Source organism: Carassius gibelio, chromosome A17, assembly GCF_023724105.1.
Source record: "Carassius gibelio isolate Cgi1373 ecotype wild population from Czech Republic chromosome A17, carGib1.2-hapl.c, whole genome shotgun sequence".
NCBI classification, from domain to species: Eukaryota; Metazoa; Chordata; class Actinopteri; order Cypriniformes; family Cyprinidae; genus Carassius; species Carassius gibelio.
Window position 1 is genome coordinate 16,277,555 of NC_068387.1, and position 19,618 is coordinate 16,297,172.

The 19,618-nt window shown below is 37.2% G+C and overlaps 1 protein-coding gene across 2 annotated transcripts in view; it reads right to left on the reverse strand.

Moving 5' to 3' along the window:
* LOC127933191 (beta/gamma crystallin domain-containing protein 1) overlaps positions 1 to 19,618 on the reverse strand; it is a 49,047-nt gene that overhangs the window by 8,394 nt on the left and 21,035 nt on the right. Inside the window, exons 2-8 of one of the 2 annotated variants that reach the window (XM_052529988.1) lie at positions 15,167 to 15,314; positions 8,191 to 9,362; positions 2,268 to 6,375; positions 1,413 to 1,451; positions 1,095 to 1,213; positions 828 to 1,002; positions 551 to 690 (exon numbers count right to left, since the gene is read on the reverse strand). In XM_052529988.1, coding sequence (XP_052385948.1) covers positions 551 to 690; positions 828 to 1,002; positions 1,095 to 1,213; positions 1,413 to 1,451; positions 2,268 to 6,375; positions 8,191 to 9,362; positions 15,167 to 15,314 — 5,901 coding nt within the window. Of the gene's footprint in view, positions 1 to 550; positions 691 to 827; positions 1,003 to 1,094; positions 1,214 to 1,412; positions 1,452 to 2,267; positions 6,376 to 8,190; positions 9,363 to 10,611; positions 11,024 to 15,166; positions 15,315 to 19,618 lie in introns of those variants that run through there. The other variant, XM_052529989.1, reaches the window with a different exon arrangement.

A 19,618-nucleotide genomic window follows, 5' to 3' on the forward strand; every position in this document is an offset into this window, starting at 1 on the left:
GAAAACATTTATTTTGGAAATGTCATCTTCATCCAACATGCAACAACAAGAAAACAACATTCCAACTGAAACGCAGTCTCGTTCCCTCTCAGAACCTGTTAACACAAACTCAAAACTTTCCACTTGATCATGCATTGAGGACAAACATGAGGCTTATGTCCTTCATATCGCATTTTAGCTCTGAGATATCTTAGTTTTGCTCCCATGCACTACTGATCATAAGTTTGGGATCAGTAAGATTTTTTGTCCAAAAGTGACATTTATAACATTTCAATTTCAAGGAAAAAAAATTAAATAAAAATAATAATAATTATAATTATAATGATATAATATGATAATAATAAGAAAAGTTTCTTAAATTGCTATACAATTATTTCTCAAGGATCCTATATATATATATATATATATATATATATATATATATATATATATATATATATATATATATATATATATATATATATATATATATATAATTGTGTATATTTATTTATTTCATCACTGGGGTAAAACATCATCATAAAGGTGCAAACATCAGAAGTTCACTTACACTCCACTGTCAACCTTAATGGACCCAGTATTCTGAGGAATACCAAATGAACAGGTATCTATGGTGTCATCGCAGAATGAAGACATTCGACCCCTCCCATTCAGCTCTGTGAACAGGTCAATTTTTGGTGTGGTGTAGTCCTGAGAGGAAAATACTAGAGCAAGTTATCAAAGATCAAAGCATGCATGCTAGTGTTTTTTTGTTTGTTTAATTTGACTGATTGATCAGAGGACTGAGGTCAAACACTGAAGTATATGACTCATGATTTTTGACTCACCCTTACTGCAAGCCTAATAGAGCCAATAACCATGGGTGTGGCTGGGAGCAGCTGGTCGTTTGGCTGTATTTCCCCACTGGGCTCTGTCTCCGCCCACTCATTTGCTATCTCTGATGGCCCCTCCTCCAGTGCAATGGACCGGCCCTGGAAGCCTGGCTTTTCATACAGCAGCCAGCTAACAGGACAAACATTAACATTAGCAACCTTGCACTTTAAAATATCACAGGATTAGTCACATTCTAAGTGGAAGTAAGTGACTGTCCTTACCATCCTCTAATGACCCTTATGGAGATGAGTGGACAGAGGTTTAGGGAGGTGGCATCTTCTATGTCTCTGAACACCTCATATGTCTCTCCTTCATAATTAGGTTGTTGGTATATCACAATCTGCAAGCAATGATATTGAAACATTCTCCATAAATGTGTTCAACTGTTTTTCCTTTCTTATTTCAAGCACTGTAAAAGTGGATAATGAACTGGAAAATAACAATTAACTATCTGCACTAAAATGTATACAAAATAAATGTATGGTAAATTATTATTATGTTCAACTCTGTACAGAATGGTATCCTCAGTTTTGCAATACCTTTCCAGGGCGTCTGTGGAAGCCTCGTACACCAGATGTCTAGAAATCAAAAAACATTAGTTAATACTCAAATACTATTTTCATTATAAACTTTTTGACATGAACATTGATTACATTTTCAAAAACTACTTTGCGAGACTGACTGGATATTTGGTTTAAATACAACACAGCTCACTATGGTACTGAGATCAGTGGTATCTATAAAAACAAACTGAAGCCTAGAGGGCTTAACATTCCTCTTGTGTCTTAAAGAAAAGACTGACATATTTTCCACTGATAATGATTGAACCTGGCAGGTACAGACAACCTAAGCAGTTTCAAAAATGAAGCAAGACTTCCCTACATCTCAGTGAAAAAAACTATAAATAAAGGCTTTTGTACACATTAAGCACTAGTGTATGAAGCAGATGCTGTACTAACATAATACAATTACTGTATAAATAATGTTTGTGTAAAATGTGTAAAAAGTATTATGAAATGTAGTTACAGTATTGGTGTCAAAATTTAGCCAAAAACATACTTAAGTGAAAGGTGTAACTGAAGTACTCAAAAGTAAAAAAACATCTTTAAAGACTGTACTTTGGTGGCTCATGAGATTTCCCTCGACAAGAATGACTATATTTGATTATCCAAATGACTAGAGTAGTGTAGAATTACATTTAATACTGAAAAGGATTTTTTTAAATAAATGTGAAGTTTACAATTCACTGGAATGTAATCTGATCTAATCTAAGTAAGAGAGAAAATTTTAATTAGATGATTCATTTTATGTTAACAAAATAATTTTGGGGCTTAATTCTTACGCATTGGAGATTTTTGAAAACAATGGACATTTGGTATTAACATCTTCCTTACCTCTGTGTATGTTGGTGAGAGAGTGCTGGGTGTGGGCAGTGGAATCTGCTGAGTGCTGTTGGATGGGGATGTTACTACCGATATGCCTTGCAGTCCCATGCTTGAATTAAATTGGTTGGAAGTGAGATTCAAATCCAATGAAGGGACAGAGCCAGTGTCAGCCCTTTGCTGGCTCATGGTGTTAGCTTCTTTGCCTTTATTCATTATTTTTTCCAAAAAGTCAGGCAGCTTGACTTCTGAGAAAGTTGGAAGAGGTGGAGGTGTGTTTGGGCTCTTAACTGAATCAACAGGTCCTGCCTTTACATTGCCACAATCTGGCAAATCAGCAAGCCCCTCTTTTGCAGTGGTGATAGCATGGGACAGCGATATGTCTCTCCGATCTCCTAAGGTTGGCACCACCCCTGTTGGCTCAGTTCTGGCTCTGTTTGCGGAGTTCACAAGGTTTGAGATTATTGACATTTTTTCCAACCTTGAGGGCATTTTTCCTGAGCCTTCAGTGTTCTGATTTTCTCCATCATTTTTCTCCTCAGTGACTGTGACCTTTTTGGCTTTGTCTTGTTCCCGTCTAGACGAGAGACCTTTATAAAGAAGGCTTTCCTCAGAATGTTTGGACTGTGGGTTGGTTTTTGCCTTTTCATTTTTCTTCTTGATCATCATGGCTGGAGAGGGATCTTTAGGTCCTGCAGTTTTTTTTGTCCCAAACTGGAACTGTTCTGGGTCAAATATCTTCTCAAGGTGATCTTCTTTAATGGCAGGCATGGCAAAAGGAGGTGATGGCATCTTGTTCTGCCCATGTTTTCTTGGTGGTAAAGAGAAAGGGGAACAGTTCTCCTTGATGTTACGTATGAAATCATCAAAGTCACTAGAAGTGTCATGCTGTTTGTCATCACTTGCAGAACAATCCAAACGTCTCTCTGTTTTCTTCTTCTCAAAACTTTGGTCCACGTCTAACCAACTAGATGGTGCCTTGCTATTTTGTGAGAAGCCTTTGGGCTCCAAAGGAAGATTCTGAGAAGTAAACTGGTGAATATTTTGGTCAGTTGATGGTTTCAGCTTTTGTAAGTTAGTAGCTGGTATTTTATCGTTAGCCTTCATAAGATTCTTGGCTTTCAGTTTGGACTCTGTATTTTTAACTTGCACTTCACTCTTTCTGTCCACTTTGGAAGTCAGTTTATCTGTTATTTTAACTGAGGTTAGTTGCTGATCTGAAGTCTGATCATCTTTTCGAATGGGTTTAGAAGCAGCCTCTGGAGCCGTGATCACTGCTAATGGTGTCTCATCAACTTGCTTTAATTTATTTAATTCATTCTGTTTGACACACTCTGGGATTGTTTTACACAAGTCTCCAGACTCAACCAGTTGCTTCTCTAATACTTTGCATTTCCCACTTCCTTCTTCACTTGTAACCTTTTCATCTAGTTGTGGAATTGTTTTTGGTTGTTTTAAATCTGAATGAACATTATTTTCCACACTTTTCTCTTTAGTCTCAGTCTTTTGGGTTGTCTTAGACGAGTTCTCTGAAATGACCTGAATAATTTGTTCCCTATAATTTGTTCCCTTCTCTGTACCTTTAAAGCTCAGATCAGCTTTCTTCTCAAATCCAGCACTGGACTTCGGTTTGACAACATCTGGCTGCTCATTAGATGCAAGCTGCACGTGTGACTCTGTTGAAACTGGTATATCAGACTCTAGTTGTTGTTTTTCTGAGTGTGAATCATTCTTTTGTGAAAGCAACAGTTTTCCTTTGGTTTCAGAAGCCCCAGATTTTTCACTCTTTAATTCAAAAGTGGCTTTTGATGGTTTGGTTGTATTGGCTATTTTGGAAATGTCATCGGCCTTAGAAAGGGCACATGTCTCTTTCTCGAATTCAAGATCCTTATCTGGGGGATCATCTGACTGCTTATCTGGCGTAATCTGGACATGTGACTCTGATGAATCTGGTATATTTGATTCAGTCGGTGGTATTGTGGACTGCAAATTTTTGTTTTCTGAAAGCGACACATCCAGTTTGACTGTGTTTTCAACAGCACCAGATTTTTCACCCTTTGTTTCAGAAGTGGCTTTTAGTTGTTTACCAATACCTTGAGTGCTAAGATCACTGGTTGTGTTGTGGTCTGTCACATGTATTGAGGAAATTTCATTTTCCTTGGAAAGGTCACATTTCTCTTTCTTGAACTCAGTAAGTGGCTTTTCTGTGACTGATTGCCTGTTTGGTATATCCTGGACATTTAGGTTTGATGAATCTGGAAGATCTGACTCTGTCTGCTTTTCTGAGTGTGAATCGGTCTTCTCTGAAGACAAATCCAGTGTGACTTTGGTTTTAGAAGATACAGATTTCTCACCATTTGTTTCAGAAAAGGCATTTGATTGTTTAGCCGTCTTAGATTTTGTGGAAATTTCATCTGTCTTAGAAATATCTGGCAGTTTACCTGACGCAACTTGCACATTTGGGTCTTTAGAAATTGATAGATTTGATTCTGTCTTTCGATTGGTTTGTAAATCATTGTCTTCTGAAAGTGACACAACTGGTGTGACTTTGGTCTCAGCAACATCACAGTTTTCACTTTCAGAAATGGCTTCTGATTGTGTAAAAATATGTTCTACTTTGTCAGATTTCAAAGCAGCTGTGGTTGTGACAGACAAATTTGTCATTTTCTTGCCTTTGTCCATTTTTGAATCTGAAGCTGCTGTTAGGTCCGCCTTCCTAAAATCTTTCTTGGGTTTGAGTTTTTTGGGACTTTTGAGACATGGATTTGCTGACTGTAAATCATCATGCACCTCCTTAATATGGCTTTCCAATTTGAGCTCTGGTGAAACCCTGGCCACAGCATTCCCAGTGGCTTGATCACATTTGGAAGATTTGCCATCAGCAGCAAACCCGTTAACCAGTGATGACTCATTTCTCTCTGGCTTGGTAAGTGGCAGTGAGGCTGGTTCATGTGACTCACTCTCTCCGTGGGCAACTTCTCCATCTGAGGACTGTTTTTGAGGGCTCAGTGGTGTCATTTGAGGCAGCTTCCTTCCTGTTGGTGACACATCAGTCATGAATTTTTTTGGACTCTTTGGCCCACTCGGCTGGGTTTCATTCGCTGGCTTCTCCTTTTCAATGTTCTGCTCTTTTCGGTCCGTGCCAAGTGCTGAGGAAGAAGGTTTTTCCTCGGTTTTGTTGCCAATGTCACCTGATTTGACTTTACTCTTTGTATAAGAAAAACTACTCTTTGATGTTGGACTTCTCTCAGTTGCAACTTTCGGTTGTGTTTTTGACTTTTGGATATCTTGAATTGCTTTGAATTCAGTGTTATGTTTTGTTGAACTAGAGTTCTCCACTGAAGTTGGGGAAGATGGGGATTTATCAGCAGAAAGGGAATGTTTTAGACTTCTTTCTCTTTTAGGCTTTGAAAGATCGACCTGTTCTTTATTGGGCTGAGAAGTTTTTGTCATTTGGGAGGCATCATAAGTCGGTGACATTTTCCGCTCTGGGCTTATTGATGCTGCCTCATTCTGACGTTTGCTGGACATCTGTCTTTCAGCTTCTGAAGAAACACTATACACTGTAACAACCTCCAGTACTTTCTTTGGTTTTGTTTGAATCTCTGGTACCTTTTTCTTGGGAATTACAGTCTTGATGTCATTTGGTTTGTTAAGTGTAATGGATCTGTCCTTTTCTGTCTGAGATTTAATCTCTTTTTGATCTGTCTGCTTCTGTGAAATCCTCCGTACTGGAGGCACATCCACCTTTGATTCCTCATCTAGACTTTTAACGCAAGACATTACAGCTTTTGTTTTAGGGGCAAGTTGTGGTGAAGGGGTCTTTTCTTTAATTGCCACATTTGGTCCACTGGTGGCTCTGTCCATACGTTTGGATGGCACAGATGAGTTTTGATCACTGGTCATCTTAGTATTCAATGGTACTTTATTAATAGGCATTTCTGGTAAATAAAATTCCTTCCCAAGGTCTGTAGCATCTCTGTTTTCCGTTGAAGGTTCAAAGGAGCAGTCTACATCCTCATCAAGAGGCTGCTCTTGGACAAAAACAGCATTATCTTCTACTGACTCATTCGTCTGTCGTTTAGACTGCTTGACATTCACACTTTTGGGGTTTGGTAATCTATGGAAAGACATAAAAGCATGATGAACGAGATAATCAAATCAAATCATATTACATTGAGACAGCACTTTTATAACATTATGTAACACTCATTTATTTCCACAAAAATATATTAAATATTATATTTATAAAATAAAAATATTACGGTAAATATTAAAAAGCACAATAAAGTTTTCAACACTATTGAAATGTTTACTGAACACCAAATTAGACTATTAGAATGATTTCTGAAGGATCATATGACACTGAAGCCTGGATGGCAACGTACACTCAGCGGTTAGTGAATCACAAACTTATTTTGAAAAGACTTTAGAACAAATCCCCCAAAAAATCCCACCTACATGTGAAAATATTAAAATCATTATATTATATTTAATATATATAATCTGCAGTAAACATATACATACAAGGAACACATTCTTGAAATATATTTGATTTAGTTAACAGATAAACAGGGGGGGGGGGGGGGGGGGGGCACGTAACATAGCCTATATATGCTGAGTTTCAGTCCATTATTGTGACAAGCTTAATTTGTGCACAGAAAGAAACCCAAATGACAAAAAGTGACATCCTATTTGTTTTCTTTATTTTTGTTTTGTTTTTTTGTTTCAGTGTACACATATACAAAAGCAGACTTTATACAGTGATGCATTATTAATAAGACATTAAGTGTTTAAAGTTGATTCAGCTGGTGTAAGGAAACATGAATATACAGCCTGTATATCGTCTGCGATTATGAAAGCGATTTTGCATAGTTTGTTAAGTGTACTTTTAATAACTCTTCCTAATAATTGTAATCATCTCTCTCTCTCTGTCCGTATGTATAGTCAAGCCAGATTGAGTTAGCAGAGGAGGAGAGCACCTTTGATCACCAGTGAGTACACTGGTCCATGGCACTTAGTTCTTTTGGGAATGGAACAGTAGAAATGCATATCTACAGGGACCGCAAGGATGGAGTACTGCTAGGTTATGTCCGACTGACTGTGGGGGGCAGGTGTGAGCAAAAATGCCAGGGCCCTGTTTTTTTCCCAGTCCAGCCCTGTATACAGGTGCTGGACATATAATTAGAATATCATCCAAAAATTGATTTATTTCACTAATTCCATTCAAAAAGTGAAACTTGTTTATTATATTCATTCATTACACACATACTGATATATTTCAAATGTTTATTTCTTTTAATTTTGATGATTATAACTGACAACTAAGGAAATTCCCAAATTCACTCAGAAAATTTGAATATTACTTAAGACTAATACAATGAAATACAATTTTTATTACAAATCTTGGCCGACTGAAAATTATGAACATGGAACATATCAGCATGTACAGCACTCAATACTTAGTTGAGGCTCCTTTTGCCTGAATTACTGCAGCAATGCGGCGTGGCATGGAGTCGATTAGTCTGTGGCACTGCTCAGGTGTTATGAGAGCCAGGTTTCTCTGATAGTGGCCTTCAGCTCTTCTGCATTGTTGGGTCTGACATATCGCATCTTCCTCTTCACAATACCCCATAGATTTTCTATGGGGTTAAGGTGAGGCGAGTTTGCCGGCCAATTAAGAACAAGGATACCATGGTTTTTAAACCAAGTACTGGTAGCTTATATATATATATATATATATATATACACACACACACACACACACACACACACACAAACATCTAAATCTATGGAAAGATCTACGAGTCATTGTTCATCTCGTACTCAAAATCATGGGAATCCAAGTATCACATTGCAGTCTGAACAAAGGACTCGCTGCTCAGTAACCCAACACAGACACACACACACACACACACAACACAAGAATACTTACATTTTCACCTTAACCTGCTGTACATTCTGCGTTATATCCAAGTTAGTCTCATTTTGTGCCTCTGTTTCAGCTTGTTCTTCCCCCTCTAGGCTTGACTGAGAACCAACAAGCACTCTTTCAGCAAAAGCTTTCTCACTGTTTGACCGTTTCAAGCTTCTGCGCTTCTCTTCATTGCTCTCAGCATGCAGGTGTTTAGGAATGAGGCTGTCTTGAGTTTCCTCCTCTGGTGGTTCAATGCTGTCTTTTGCAGCATTAAAGGTGAAGATGGATGGCTCTGCAGCTTGAGAAGGAGCAGAAGTTTTGCTAGTAGCTGCACTGGGGGCAGAATAACTCTCGGCTGGGCTGGCCAGAGCAGGTTCTGTATTAGAAAGTGAGTCAGTGATGGAGCTCTCACTCTCCTGCTCTGTCACGTGAGTTTCCACCCACAGGGCTTTGTGTACTTGACCAGGTGAGGGAGATGCTTGCACTGACCTCTCCTCTGCCTCAGGTGAAGTGGTGTTCATTGGGGCGAGAAGCTTATTATTGCTTTCTTGATTGCTTCGTTTGGCGCTGTTTTTTTTCTCTATGTCTGTTTCTCCTGGTTCTCCAGGCTGAATATCAGAGGACGATGAATTTCTGGACTGTGATCCCAGAGTCACCCCAACCAATGCGGTGTAATTCCCACCACCTGTGACGGTGGTTTTCAAAACTGTCTTTTTAGTCTCCGTTCTGCCTGAGACCGGGGTGGACTTTGGCGTGTCAGGGGTGTGTATAGGTACGTCTGCACTTTTCTTTATTGTTGAATCTGTTGTTTCTTCCAGGTACACCTTGAGCTTCTTGTTCACCTCCTTCACCAGATTCTCAGTCCTCTTGTCGCTGGAAGTAGCAACCCTGCTCACCTTGATCACTTCCACCTCTTTTACACTCGCTCGTCCACTACTGTCACTGTCAGCAAAAGGCAAGTCTCCTCCATCTGCAACAATAGAGGCTACACTACACACACTGGAACTTCTATTCCCCGGCCCAAACACTGAATCTTCGATCTCTTTGTGTTCTGATCTTGAATACTTGGTTGAGCTGTTTGCCTCCGATGACAAATTTTCATCATTGTCATCTGATGCGGTTCTGTTTTTTTTCTTCCGACTGAAAAAGCTTCCAATACGATTGAGAACCCCACTCTTCTCCTCAGAACTCTGGTACAACAAGAAAGGGAAAAACAGGTAAGAATATATAAATAAATACAGATCTCAGATATGAAACTATTATTAAACTGGAGCACTTGTGGCCATGCGAGAGGGGTTGGAGACTTGAGTCAGAAATTAAATGTTTTAGTTCCACTGGCTAAATTATATTAAATTATAATGGTAAAATAAAACAGGAGGGCAATATACAAAAAATGAGAGTGCAGTGTCTTTCTGTATTTCAGTCATCACATTTTTTTATTAAAAATATTCAAAGCAAAGAGTCACTGCATTATTTGTGTTTCCAGAATTTTCATATTCACTTCTTTTGCTTCTTTATTCAGCTTCACTATTGGTTGTTTATCTTCATTTCCTCAATAGAAACAGTATCTATGGTAACTGATTTAGACTGAAGTTCTTTCCCCCCACGTGGGAGCAGAATTTCCTGGATGACTCTATCTATACTGCACAATGCACACAGCTTATCATACTTTATTGCTTCAAGTTCAGTTATTCATGATTTTACTCTTAATTAAATATAAACTGCATAATATTAGTTTACCGTATTAAGGGATTCAACATAAGATAGTCACACACAGTCATTTGAGAAATTATGTAATGTCTCAGGACAATTTGAGAAAAGTCACAAAACATCCTCTTTATAATTTCAAAAGCTGAATGAGACCAACTCAGACTTGGAGAGCAGTCAGAGAATAAGTGCAAGAACATACAGTCACCCGAGAACAAGAGGAAGCACATCAACATAATATTCATGACAACACAGAACTTTAGTTTACTCAATAAATTGGCATGACTGAAAGAGAAGAATAATCAAATAGCTGAAACTATAGCTGAACTCAAGTAATTTTAAGTAATTAAATGTAAGAGGGCATCCAAAATTCCGGCCCATATTTCATTTTAATTGAATAGAAGAACTCATTTTGAAATTGGTGTTTCAAAATCTTTTACTGAGTGCTGCCTACAGCATTTTGGGCATCATAAACATAAATGTCCAATTTGGGCATCATAATCATAAATGTCCAATTCAGCTCAGCTCGGATTAAGATTCAAACAGCACATTCGGGCAATAATTGAGCGCGTATCTGAGATTCCTCAACGTGCTTGTATAGGCTTCGATAGGCAGCTCACTATATTTTGGTGGTCAAAACCACTCTGCAAAGCGCCATAAAACAGCGAATACAAACACAGATACTTTCCCTTAACATAGTATTGGCTTTAAACGAAATAGCTTTGTCCTTACCATTTTATTCAGCTTGAAATAAGGATCGAGTTTGTCTCTCTTTCTCTTTTTTGTTTTGTTTTACACATGTACCGACATCAGGACGCAGAAATCATTGCAAGCAATCCAAAGTTGTCAGCCATAAAAACAGAAGAAACACATATCCAGCGGGTATTAATCCAGCTCGGTCCTCGATTACAATCGATATTCCGACTGTCTGTCATTCAATCGCTGTTCAGTCGCACACTGCATGAGCCGGAAAAATGGCAAAACTTTTTGAAGTCGAAATCATGTTCTGTTTACTTTGGTGGCACCGTTTCATGAACATTGCAGGTTATGCCACATGCAAGCGAGCTCCCTTTAGAGCTGTGTTGTGCAACTCAAAGATAAACAGCATTATTCATCCCCTGTCAAAGTATGAAAATCGAGCACATCCAGCCAAACGCCACACCCTTCCTCTCTTACCAGCATGCCTCTCTCAACAGACTACTGGGCATTAATAAGAGCAAATAATGCAACATCTTTATTATGCCATGTCAGATTAGATGATAAATTAGAAGGTCATTTGTAGACAAAAATATCTTAAGTTTTAATATTAAAAAATACCTATAAAAACAGAATTACTTTACTGATTTGTATTGCAGTCAACTTCCATCTTTCACTTTTATATATATAATATAGGCTATATATTAGGGGTGGGACGGTTCACTGAAGAAAATCGAACCGTTCTTCTCATGGGTCGGCACGCGCTGGGACTGCGGATCATCCTAAATCTGACAAACCTGTAATATGGTTCGCTATAAATAACACGTAAAACAAACAGGGTTCACCTAATATTTCTGTTGATGGATGCACATTCGGGCTTCCCAGACCTTACAACAACATCAGCGATGAAGAAAAAAAAGAAAGAAAAAAAAACAAGTGGAAAAACCATTCACTCTTGTTCAATGCGAATGCTGTGTGCTGGAATATGACCAGTCATTAATTCCCCTATTTCCCGGCTGGTGATCGTTGAAATCTGTGGTTAAACTAAACTCATTTAAACTTTGCCAGTTTAAACATTTAAGAGCCGAATGACTCAAGCTCGTGCGCGCAGTGAGAATATTTGTGAGTGCGCTCATCCGCGCGCAATTCCCGAGCCTCAGAACGCGCGCAAATATTAATCTCCCTCTCTAAAGTATTGTGTTTAAATGGACACAAAAATAATGTCAAAATCCCCGTCTTGGTAAGTATCCTACAGGAGACAAAGCCGGCTGAGCGTAGGCCTACTGCATCAGAGCACTGGAAGTGACAGTCTTTATTCGAACAGCATGCAACAACAAAGAAATCACTCACTGCTCTTGATTAAAACGTTTCTGTAGCTTCTGTTTCTATTTTATATCTTTACCTTATTGTATTTATTTGTGCTGCTACTTGTAGTTATAATATTCTTAATAATATATGATAAAAAACATTTTTTGAAAGTATAGCTAGTTTTTCAAAAACATAGCACATACCGAACCGTACCAAGACGGTGACTCTAAAACCGTGAAACAAACCGAACCGTGAAAAAGTTGAACTGCTCCACCCCAAATATATACAATATATAAACAAATGGGTGCGCAGTCATTTTAATGGTTTTTTTCCTCTTATAGCGCCACCAAGTGGCCAAGCTCCAAATTTTATTTTTCATGTTAACTCAGATTGAGAGTTTTCAAAAAATATGTCCCTCCAAGTTTCAAGTCTCTATGACTTACAGTTTGGTCTACATGATTAGTTTTACGTGCGGATCCTTGGCCATTCTAACAATTACAATAGGGTTTCAGTGCTACACACTTGAACCCCTAAAAATAAAATTACATTGTTACATATGACCAGTGAACTTCACAGTTTGTTTGATCACAGTCTTGCTCTACACGCACTGAGCCTTGAGTATGAGACTGAAGAATAATACTGAATTAATATTCATTCAGTAAAGTATAGGATGAAAATGTTCTTCTAAATAGCATTAAACATAAATCATAAGCAGTTACCATAAGTTATTGCTAATAACTTTTAAAAAGGGAAGGTGTGTTCTTTGTTTGGCATCACATGGCTATACATAGAGGAATAAAACCTTGAAGTTCTCTTTGTTATGGACAACAGCAAGGCCAGCACTCCTTAAGACTGCCATTGAGGTCTTTGTTTGACTTCACTATTGTGGGACTTTGACTTTAGTTTTCTGTCAACTCAGAAGGTCAGCCTGAATAGTTTAATTATATTTTCAACTGTTGTTATGGAAGTCTTTGATAAAGAGACAATCAGCATCTTAGATCTATTGGTAATGAGCAATGTGACTAAAAGAACTAAAAGTGGACTATGCATAAATGGCCACAGAAATATAAAATCTAGGGCGTATATGTCTGTTTATCAGTAGCTAATGCATGTTCGGAAAACCGACTTCAAAAAATTTAATATTTGTACAAGAAAAAGTGTACATTTAAGATCCCTGTTACATTGTTGCATTGTTACAAGTCATGGCCTAATGGTTAGAGAGTCAGACTTATAATCCAAAAGGTTGCGAGTTTAAGTCTAGGGCTTGCAGGAACTGTAGGTTGGAGGAGTGAATGTACAGTGCTTTCTCCCGCCTTCAATATCATAACTGAGGTGCCCTTGAGCAAGGCACCGAACCCCCAACTGCTCACCGGGTACCGCAGCATAAATTATGCCCACTGCTCCGTGTGTGTTCAATGTTGCGTGTGCACTTTGGATGGGTTAAATGTAGAGCACGGATTCCAAGTGACCAGCTCGAAGATCTGGCATGCAAAACATCCATAGAACTACAGCACAAGACTGTTTATTTTCTATCTGTTCCAATCCAAAAATATTTATATCATCTCTCGAAACAATAAAACAAAGATATGTGAACAAAAAGCTAGTTTTGGGCCATTAGCAATCCAAATCACCCACAGCAATATTTCAATTACTAAACACAGTGGCACATTCTAAAATGTTTAATGTGAAACACTTAAAGTGCCTTTAAAATGGTGATACTAAAAGATCAAACACCTTATTGATGATGTGTGCTTCATAAAGGCAAGCAGATGAGCCTGGAATGCAATGCGCTAAATGGTTAAGTGTCTTCTTTATAATGGTTCTCTATGGAAAATATTTAATTTTACACTTTGCGCATTGCATTTATACTCTGTGTTCATCTGTTTGCCTGTACAAACTATGCATCATCAATAAGGTGTAAACCAAATTTGGCCTTTAAATATCACTTACTACTAAATGCAAACCTCATAAAAATAACTGGCGGTCAATTGAGGTCAACATGTGGGGGTGCGTTCCTGTGTGACCTCACATGAAAACCATCAGTTGGTAGGTTTAGGAGTAGGTGTGGGGGAGAGGGATTAGTGGTGGGGTTAGGATTAGGCAATCAGGTAGCGACTTGAACGAGGCGGGTAATAATTTCGCCGGGGGTCAAAATTGGGCACAACAACGAAAGAGGATAATTTTCTTACATTTTCAAGCAAAATTTCTAATTAAAATGTTGAGAATAAACTCATTAAATTAGGAGAAAAAAGTCACTGTGTTTGTAGAAAAAAACATGTAAAATTTCAAGAAAAAATTCGCAAACACACTCTTGTTCATTTTCATTTTCTCTTATTGGACAGTGTTAATCAGCGTCTTTATTCTTGTAATTTTTATTGAGTTTATTCTCAACATTTTATTTTGACTTTTTTTCTCGAAATATAATGATTTTTTTCTCGAAACAACAATCTTTTTCTCTTAATTTAATAAGTTTATTCTCAACATTTAATTTGGACTGACTTTTCTCGTAATTTAACAAGTTTTTGTAATGTAACGAGTTTAATCTTGCTTTATAATGACTTTAATTTTGAGTAGGTTTTATTTAATTTTTTTATTATTGCTTGGCCCATATCCTCTTCAATACATATTAATATATGTTTAATATACTGTATTATTATATATAATGTTTAAATCTTATTAATATCCACATTTTCATGAGCATTTGATACCCATACATATTACAGATCTAGAGTATTAATGTTCTGTTTACCGTGGTAAAGACTGTAGTAGGCTACTATAGACTTGTATTTTTGTGAGCTGTTGTTCACTCAGTTGTTCAGCCTGTGCTGCCCTCTGGAGGCTCATTAAGGAGCTAACAACACAGAGGCTAATAACTGGAGAAACTAAAGCTGAAGAAACTGTTTACTGTATTCTCGATTTATGAGTCTTTTCTACAAAAACATCTGTGCAGAATTAAAAAAAAGGACCACATAAAACAAGGAAAACATTTCAAACAGATTTAGCATCTGATAGTATTTTCCTTGTTGTACAGAGAGCTGTGACTGCTGTAATGTGATTCTCTGATGAAAGTAGACTAGCAGCTGCCCAAGGCTAAAGCAAACTATTCTCTGCATTGGAAATCCAGTGTACATTCTCTTCCTTATGGTAAACTTCAGTGATGTAATTAAGATCAGTATGTTTTTAACAGGAAATATCAAAGTAAAGTGAATTTTAATATCTGTATTTTATGTAAGCATGGAAAGACATCACCCAGAGCTACCCGTATCAGAATATTTCCACCTACCTTCCTGTGTTTGCGTTTTGGAGAAGATGGATCTTGAAGTGATGTGAGATCCAGGCTTAGGGTGGAACTAGACAGAGAGCGGACAGGGGTAGGACAGGTGTCGGTCATCACATAATCTGCTGTTTGGATGCTCATCTGATCAAAACTCCTGCGGAAAAGAAAATCAATTGTTACTATAGTTAAGGACAAGTAACGTATCAGTGCAACAGATCATAAGGGACTGTATAAGATTTTGTATTGTCTGTTTTTCAATCCAATTAAAAGACGTTTCACCACTAAATCCTCTCAATGTAACCAGATAAGAACATGTCCAGGTCACATTTTTAGGGAAGCTTGTTTCTAATTGCAATCTCGCAACCCTGTGGAAAAACCAGCATATGCTGGGTAGGTATGTTTTTGAAGCATGGCTGCTTGTTTGAGCTAGTCCTTAGCTGGTTATCAGGTCATGTGCTGGTGCTAAGCAGGAGTCAGTTGCTTAGGACCAGCCCATTACCATCTTAATCCAGCTCATAACCATCTTAAACCAGCAGCCATGCTTCAAAACACACCTAACCAGCAAATGCAATTTATTTATTTTTCTGACAGGGAATTCAGACTTTTTCTCATAATTAAAAAATATCTATTTTTTTCAGAATTGCACAATATAAACTCACAATTCTGGGAAGAAAAGTCAAAATTGTGATGAATAATTTTGCTATTTCAAGAAAAATAGTCAGAATTATGAGCTAAAAATTAACAGTTACTTTTTTTATTATTCTGCGGTGGACACACAAAAAAATTACAGAATTACAAGATATACAGACAATTCAGGAAAATAACAGAATTGCATGATTTAGTCTTAGTAGAAAAAGTCTAAATTGTGAGATAATATAATTTTAGAATAATATATATATATATATATATATATATATATATATATATATATATATATATATAGATAGATAGATAGATAGATAGATAGATAGATAGATAGATAGATAGATAGAATTTTTTTAACGTTAAAGAGCAATTAAATGTTGCAAAGGTTATACAGAGATGAATTAATTAAGTAAATGTATTGCATATTTCTTGGAGGAATGTGGTGTCATAATTTCAGGTTCAGAATACAGATTAGATTGTTTGTTCACAGATTAGATTAGCTTCCTCCTGGAATAAAGGTCCAATAAAAACTGTCCCAACAAAAGGTTTCTCCATTCAGTGCAGTGTCAGAGCCAGCTCAGTGAGTGTAGTCAGTAAAGACAGAAGAATCCTCTCTGGGTATTGTGCAAGTTAACTATTGCGCAATTGAACCTTTTGCAACATGTGACCACCAGAGAGCAGTCTGAGATTCGATTTGCTTAGTTGCACAAGTCTGCTACTGCTATAGCCTTTGTCATCCCTTGTTTGTCTTCACTTGCAGGATGACTCTTGTGTGGGACATGGCTCACCTCACCAGAACAGAAAAAAGTACTTCTACAACATTTCTGTGTCCCATTATAAAAATAAAGATCGAATGATTAATGATTACAGATTATTTCCTTTCACTGCTAAAAATACAAGCGAGGTGCAGAAATTTGTATGCATTCTTTTTTTCCAGAGAACATACAGCATTTAAATAAATAAAGCGATTAAAGCTCCAGACTCAGTCCAAATGACATTCCAGACTTCATAAAAACACTTTACAGCATAAACAAAACTTGAATGCCATTCAGGGGAAATGACAAAAATGTTCTTTGACAGGTTCTGAAGCAAAGGCCTGGCAGATCTTCTGCCTGCAGCGAGTCTGATCGGCAGGTTCTGACCACAATCCAGTGTTCAAGCTTGACTCGTCACATTGAAAGAGTTCAGATGAATTAAACTGTCTGGGTGTCGCATGCAACACATAGCTAATGATATTCTGGTTTCTTAATACTAACTATTTTAGGTTTAGACTTTCCAGGAATATTTTAGTAAATCTTCCTTCTGGTTGTTACTGACACACATTTGTTTAGCTTAGTCTCAAAAAAGGGTTATAACTTCAGTTCCCTCTCTTGACTGTTTGAGCCCTCTGGGCAAAGGTAGAAATACGTGATCTGGCATGCGTGTTTGTAAGGTAAGCCATGATCTCAGGGCTATGGATGCTAACACAAACAACCTGAAACACCTGCGGCTTTTCAGTTCATCTGAATAAGCTCATAAACAAGTTCAAGTTGTTGTTTCATTACAGATATCCATGAGTAGTCATTTCAGTGAATTTTGAATTCTCTTGTTGTTTACGTGACACACAGTAGTGTCAGTTTTCTGTCTTTGCAGTCAACAAGCAAATGTTACAGCATGACCCATTAACACAGATTCTGGATGACAGGAATTGCTGATCTTCAGTACCATGTCTTCATCTGACTCAGACAGATGAGCTGCGGATTCCAATGTACTGTATGTGATTAATAATAATATGAGATGTGTTGACCTGTCACATACAAAATTTTGATTATGTATCATAAAAACATATGATCTGAGCATTCATCCTAACTTATACGTATCCTTAAAAGTATCATTTTGTTATTTATTGCTTACTGATTTAAAACAAGCATCCACCTAATCACATGAGAGCACGTCACATGTGTCTAGTCAGCATTTGTCCCTGTCACAAATAATAGGTGCAATTAAACACCGTACTCAACAACCAGACTGACCGTTCAACCAATCTTTTCAGTCTCACAATCAAATATAACACAATTAAATCTCCATTACTGCTCTCAGGCATGTACTGGCCATCGGGACTACCGGGAGATTCCCGGTGGGCCGCGGTCTGGTTGGGCCGGTGCGTTATGTATTTTGTTTTTAAATCATTATTTATCGCAAATATATTCGTAAGTATATTGTTGTACAGTCCAATTCCGGCCTTACGTGTCTCTTTCATGAAGCTGCAAGATGCTTTTTTTTTTTTTTTACGTTAGTCACAATAATTTATTTAAAACATTACAAAAAGCAGTATAAAGAACAGATAAAACGACGCGTGCGCATGATACTGATGCGAGCTGCGAGACGTGACGTGTTCACTGCTCATTGGCCAATCAGAATAGTTATAGCCTTGAAAAGCGGCCCATTACAACTGCGATGAAATTCAATATGTTAAATAATAAAATATCTAAGCGTAAATGAGGGGCCGAAGGTTGAGAGAGAGAAAACGACAAGCACTTGAGGCAGATGCCACCAAATGTGTCAAGATAAATAAATTATTTGCTGGAAGGCAGGGCCGTGCACAGACCTTTTGAGGGGCATGTGCTGAAACTGAAAAAGGGCACCCCCCTCCCTTTTTTATATCAAGATTATTTAGTAAGCCTGCATAACAGGAAGAAATGGCCACATCTTCATGACAAATTCATTAACACAAAATAATAGTCTCAAAAGCTTTAGATTTATTCACGATTAATAACAACCATAATAATAATATTAGATAATTAGATAATATAGATAAACAGGGTTTTAAGGGCTTATTTAAACCTAATTACAACAGCTCTTGTGTACTCCCTCTTTTTTTAAATTGCATTTATAGCGAAAAAAAATACTTGACTCATACATAAACATGTTAAACAAATAATACAAATTAGCTTATAACACCAAACAGAAACCAAAATCTTTTTTTATTGAACTTTATGCACTTTTTTATGAACTTTGCAAAGAAAAAAAAAATATATATATATATTCTCTTTTTTAGCTATTCTGTTTGGTTTTATAAGCTAATTTGTATTATTTGGTTAACATGATTATGAATGACATTGAGAAGAGGGGAAGGTGAGCAATGAGTCAAGTATTTTTGACAAACTTTTTTGAAATATAATTTAATTATGTCCAACTCAATTCCAGATTATAAGAAACTATAGCCATACCGTTACTATAACATATCCAACATGTATCCGCCTACCATGTTTTACTACATTTTATACATGTGAGGACAAACGGAGAGTATACCAAAACATGATTAGCCTAAATGTTAATAAATTAAGTGTATCAGCAATCATAAATCAAAGAAGAAATATCTTAGAAATATATTTTATAAATGTTATCTAGGTGACGAGGATCACTCATCGCTTTGTGTAAGTTCCAGTACGAAACAGCGGGGGGCGCACATGTTATGATTTTCCGATGGTAAAAACAAATTATATGTTGTTGTATTAATTATCAATATATAGTTTTTGACCAGCGAATGTGTGCAAATGTGAATTTTTTTTTGTCCGTCATTAAAACGGCGACGGTGCCTGCCGCTGCCGGCATCACATTACACTTTAATCTACAGGTTACAAACTAGTTTTTGTAACGTTAGCTATATAGACGGAGCGCTCGGTTTTTCCTGTGGTAAAATGCATTTGGCCAAAATCGTATTTTATAAAAGATTAAATGCTACTGTATGCACAGGCCATTTAAGTGTTGGCTATGTATTGGCTATGACTAGATGGCAAATGCTAGCCCCCTCTCTCAGGCGACACCCCACAT